The sequence below is a fragment of the Anarrhichthys ocellatus genome, unplaced genomic scaffold, assembly GCF_004355925.1.
Source record: "Anarrhichthys ocellatus isolate YVR2014 unplaced genomic scaffold, GSC_Weel_1.0 scaffold24, whole genome shotgun sequence".
Classification (NCBI taxonomy): domain Eukaryota; kingdom Metazoa; phylum Chordata; class Actinopteri; order Perciformes; family Anarhichadidae; genus Anarrhichthys; species Anarrhichthys ocellatus.
In genome coordinates, this window is record NW_022280054.1 from 7583363 (window position 1) to 7588406 (window position 5044).

The following is a 5044-nucleotide window of genomic DNA, read 5'->3' on the forward strand; positions in this document are numbered from 1 at the left end:
GGGGGGGGGAACCCTAGTTTTGCACACCCAAATTGTCGAACTTTTAATACAACCCGATAATCCCTATATTTCCACTCTGTTCCCATTATGAATGTTTACAATTCTTTTTTTTTTTAGATCACACAAAGTGTCCCAGCCACTCACAGCGCAGTGTCGAAGTAGTGAGTAATAAATGGGTGTGGAGCTGCAGCCACGGCGAAGTTGCTACTTCCTGTATCCACCAGGATGTTCACCTGAAACACACATGGGAGAGTTTCTTTGAACAACTGGTACAGTTATCTGCTTCAGGCCGACTCCACCCGACCTCACAGAGCTGCTGAGTCACAGGGTAAAAGTAACAGAGTGACACATTGATAAGAAGACTTTTAAAATGCCACTAAGGCATTAAAGGTTCTGTTTGTACAAATAATATTAATTAGAGGAGGCAAAAGCAGAAGAACAGCAATAAAAACTAAATATAGTGAATACAAACACAAACATGATATGGAAATTAAATGACTATTGCATCTGTAATATAATTGCTCTCTGTGTGATCTCTGAGACAAACATGACTGCCTCTAGCTACTGACATACTCTATGACCTATCCAGCCATGCCAGTGTGTGTGTGTGTCATGACCACAGTGGAGACCAGCTAACAGCAGTTGAGATAATCTTGTCTTCCAGGCATCAAGTCAATGAGCAGGAACTAATTAGCCTGCAGACTTCTGTCACCTCCACTACTGAGCAGTGGCCACATTAACACTCACTAGCGAGCGTTTCTCACCATGGCGAGGTCATGAAGCCAATGCCCCATGGCCACCGGATGACAACAACAAAGAGGTCCATACAGTAGCTTTTCAATGATGTCACATGACAGTCATTGTAAATATAGATTACAGAAAAAAGGGTTCATTCAGCATGCTGGGAAAGAGGTAGCACGGGGATGAGAGGGCACTTAAACGACCCTAAAAAAACCTCTTGCACACTTGGTTTTAGAAAGACCAGAACAGCAGGAAGTAGTTTATTTAAAACATGCAAGTGTTTGACAGGCAAAGGAACAAGGAATTCCAATAATTGCGTGAAGAAATCCACTTCCTCAAGCTTAGTTCCTCGAGCTACTGTCACGCCTACACCATGTCTAACTGGAGCATGTTCATCATTACATCGCACTATTTCCTCACTATTATTAACTATTTATTTTAGCCAAGATCCCACTGTCGTGCTCATTTGTGCACTAAAAACACTTGGGGAGGGAAAAACCCTGCAATTATCAACAATGTGTTATCGACCGGTTCAGTCGGGCACAGGAAGCCCTGGTTGGCCCGTCCAATGGGAGTCGGGCTTATCAGTTCCTCCTCATTGGACCGGCCCTGGTCCCCATCGCTGTGGCTGTGCCATCTAAAACCCCCACTGCTGCCATGCAGATGGCATCAGTCCTCTCACACGAGGCCTGAACTGGCCAAACAGGCCAGATTGGAAAATACTGAAACCTCGTGGCGAGAGGGAGGGATGGCGGGAGGGGGGGGAGCAGGGGCATTTCCTGATCCCAGCACCGCGTATCTTTTCTGGTGACATTATCCTCCCTTAGCGCGGCAGCTGAGCCTCAGGCGAAACCTCCACCCCCGCTGCTGCCGCGGCAGCCTGCAGTTGAGCGCTCACTTGTCTAATTGGCAGTGGCTCCGTGGCGGCAATGTGCATCTGCTACCTGTTTGTACCAATTAGCAGATGTGAGGCTTCTCCATCCGACACCTCCGCCCGGCTGTGCCGCATTGCTAACAGATGCGGCAATTATTGGCTCATTTGAATAGTGCCTCATTTAACACCGCAGCCCTGTAATCACATCATTATTTAGTTGGAATAATATTGAGAGTATGACTCAATAGTATTGAGTTACAGCACGTTTTTGGCACTGCGCAACCAATCTCAACCAACGTGGATTGAGCTCTGCTGGCACAAACATTTTTTTTATAATGGTTTCACCATAAATATACACGAGTATAAAAGGCTGGAATATCAGAGGAGAAATATCAAGAGGTGGAACGGATTTTCCTCAAAAACAACATAATCATTCATCAGTAGAATATTCAAAGTAGTATTTGTTAAAAACATTAAGTATTCAACTCAATGTTCAATTCTTCTTGAGCTTCCTCAGGCTGTGCAGACAGCAAGTCACTTGACACAAGAGCCCAAATAGACCTTTGTCACAGCTTTAACTTTGTCATGTCATAGCAGAAAACTGAGCCAGTTAGTGTTTATTAAGCTGCACCTGACAAGTCGAAATGTGACAACGGTCCGTTAGAATTCACCAGGTGAGGCACCCCTGGCATCACAGATACCTTTCATATACAGAATACCAATATACTGTGTATAAATAACTAAAAACGTTAGTCCTATTAGCTATAGATAGACAGTACTTGTTTAAATGACTCATAAAACACTGAGGATCTTAAAAAACAGAGATTCAGCACAAGCATCCTAAATGCAGATAACTAATAAAATATGTTAATAATGTTTTGTTGAGACTTGCTGTATTTATTATTATATTTACTCCCATATGGAACAAAGGATTTTTTGAGTTGTTTCTCGTAAGATAAAACCGGTGATTTGTTTGATAAGTGATCCTTGAAATCAGTTTTTCTACTGGGTATTAATTACGAAGTAGTCCGATGATGCTGTTGTAAATCTGTTATTCATTCAGTTATCGGTTGACTGTTGATTACTGATAAGCAAGCACACCTGTGCCTGGTTAAAGGGTGTGCATACTTTAGTGTACTACTTGCTCTCTATGCAGTTCGAGGATGGTTGTAAAGTTTTTGTATGAACGGTACTCTTACACGTACTGCATTATGACGTGGCAGGTATAGCACTGATAAGCCTCTGTGAGCCTGAGGATCTGAGCCTTGCCACCAAAGACTCTTAAAACCTCTGATCTGTTTAACTTGAGATGGCCCGGGAACAACAGGTCAAGTCACTAATGAGATAATTCACCTTCGGATTAAGCTCCATTCCAAACGCATCTTCTTACAACACAATGGCAAAGCACTGCCTTAAACCTACAACACCCTAATGCGTCATGTATTTTTAATAGTGACTGGGAGAATCCCCCCCCTGCCGCACCCCATGCCAACTCTTCCGGGACCATTTAGTCCCCCTTAATCATTAATATGATCTCGTTAGGCACTTTACATAACAAGCAGTATAAAACGACAGCGAATTACACGGGCCTATTTCCGTGCAACCAAAAGAAAATAAGCAGCGAAATGTACCTGGAGGGCTCGTGCTGTTTTTGTACTAAACTGTGGAGCTGCTCTTTGCTCCCTGGGAGCCTCATAATCCCCATCAGCTGCCTGATAAGAAAGAGAGGTCCTCACAGGCAGCATCATGTGAGTGCATGTGAGCAGGGCTTTAGTCTACCTCCAGACCCAAAGGCTGTGCAGACTTGAGGCAGCTAATGCAACCGTCCTGCCAGCCTGGGGAAAGGGGAAAAAAGAGCCGATTTTGTTTAATAAGGACAGTGATAGCAAGATATGCCCTAATCTTCCCATGACCCAGGTCGTTGTTCTGCTGTTCATAAAACAATCATTAAGTGTATGTAAATATATGAAATATTGGGGTGAAGCAATCAACACCCAGCTGCCTTGAATGGGTCACATTGTGGACGGACCGGTCCTCTCTCTCTCTCTCTCTCTCTCTCTCTCTCTCTCTCTCTCTCTCTCCCTCTCTCCCTCTCTCTCTCTCTCTCTCTCTCTCTCTCTCTCAAGTGAAAGTAGAGAAAAGTACATTCAGTTTCATTCTGTTTAAAAACCTTAAATAGTCGTATAAAAACTGAAAAAAACACAGGTGTCAAACAAAAACATTTAAAAGTAAACAGTGTTTGCGATAACATTACCTTTTGACCAGGAGTACCAATCGACATTTCCATGTAGTAGCCTCTTCCATAGTCCCCCTGCAAGTTGTTTACCATGTCCAGAAAGTTCACGGTACCGGTGGGATCAGAGGCCAAAGACAGGCCGGTTCCATCCGACGTTAACGCGACTCTCCGGGTCAAATCCACATGATCCGAGGATACATTGTATCTCCCGGAGTATATTTTGAGCGGTATAGCAAAGTAACACTTTGACACGTCGAAGTATACACTAAAAACAAATGCCCATATCGAAACAGTAGTGTATGCCATCGCTTTGTTACGCTGTCTAGTGATAACAGGGAAAGTCTGGGGGGAGAAAAAAAAAAAGTCTCCTCGCTCAAAGTTTTTGCTCCTTTAAGTTTTCAGTTTGACCACCGTGGAAACGCCTCTACGGTAACGGACATCACGGAAACACGCTGCCTCTCCACCGAACATGCAGTCATGGTGGTACCACAGTATGAGTAGCACTGTGACAGCTGTTCCACTGCAGTCGGTGTCTCCGACTCCGAGATAGTTTCGCTACAATAAAGCCTAAAGTTGGAGAACTGTATCCAAGTTCGATAAAATAGGAAACATAACTTCCGGTTATGTAAACTTTTCAAATTAAAGTAAACCCAAACTGTTTATTGGTTTTTGTGTAGCACAAAAACAGGACAGTCATTTTTAATATAGGCATATGAGCCACATACATCATTATAAAAGGGAAGAAATACCAAAATGACATCACAGAATATACCAGGAAAACGTATTATGAGCAATGAATATTCTTCAACCCTTTTCACATTTGCTGAAATGCCTTGTGGCGCTTGCTTCATATGTAGTATGTTATGTCAACAGTTTGAATTGAATCTAGTATACGTCTTTTTTTTTTTTATTGTGTCATTTAACGGGATTTTTTGTATTGGAAAACTTTTATTTTGAATTCAAACTTTGTCTTATTTTTACAGTCTTGATGCTGCTCTTTACACTTCCTGGGTGCTAGATGACATATTTGAACCTACCAGGGAGTGGGAACAACATCCCACTATAACCTGAATTGACGTGAACACTCCGGACAGGTAATTAAACACTTCAGGAAGCGTGTCTACTCTTTTAACAGCGTCACCAAAATTAGATATTGTTCCACAGTTTTTTGCTTCGCTTAATGTGTCCTCATT

At 42.8% G+C, this 5044-nt stretch overlaps 1 protein-coding gene across 1 annotated transcript in view; it reads right to left on the reverse strand.

The window, feature by feature from the left end:
- bace2 (beta-secretase 2) overlaps positions 1-4411 on the reverse strand; it is a 14163-nt gene extending 9752 nt beyond the window's left edge. The window contains exons 1-2 of the mRNA XM_031860532.1: positions 3870-4411; positions 145-233 (exon numbers count right to left, since the gene is read on the reverse strand). Of these exons, the coding sequence (XP_031716392.1) occupies positions 145-233; positions 3870-4157 (377 nt within the window). The 5' untranslated portion in view covers positions 4158-4411. The remainder of the gene's footprint in view (positions 1-144; positions 234-3869) is intronic.
- Positions 4412-5044: the final 633 nt, after the last annotated feature.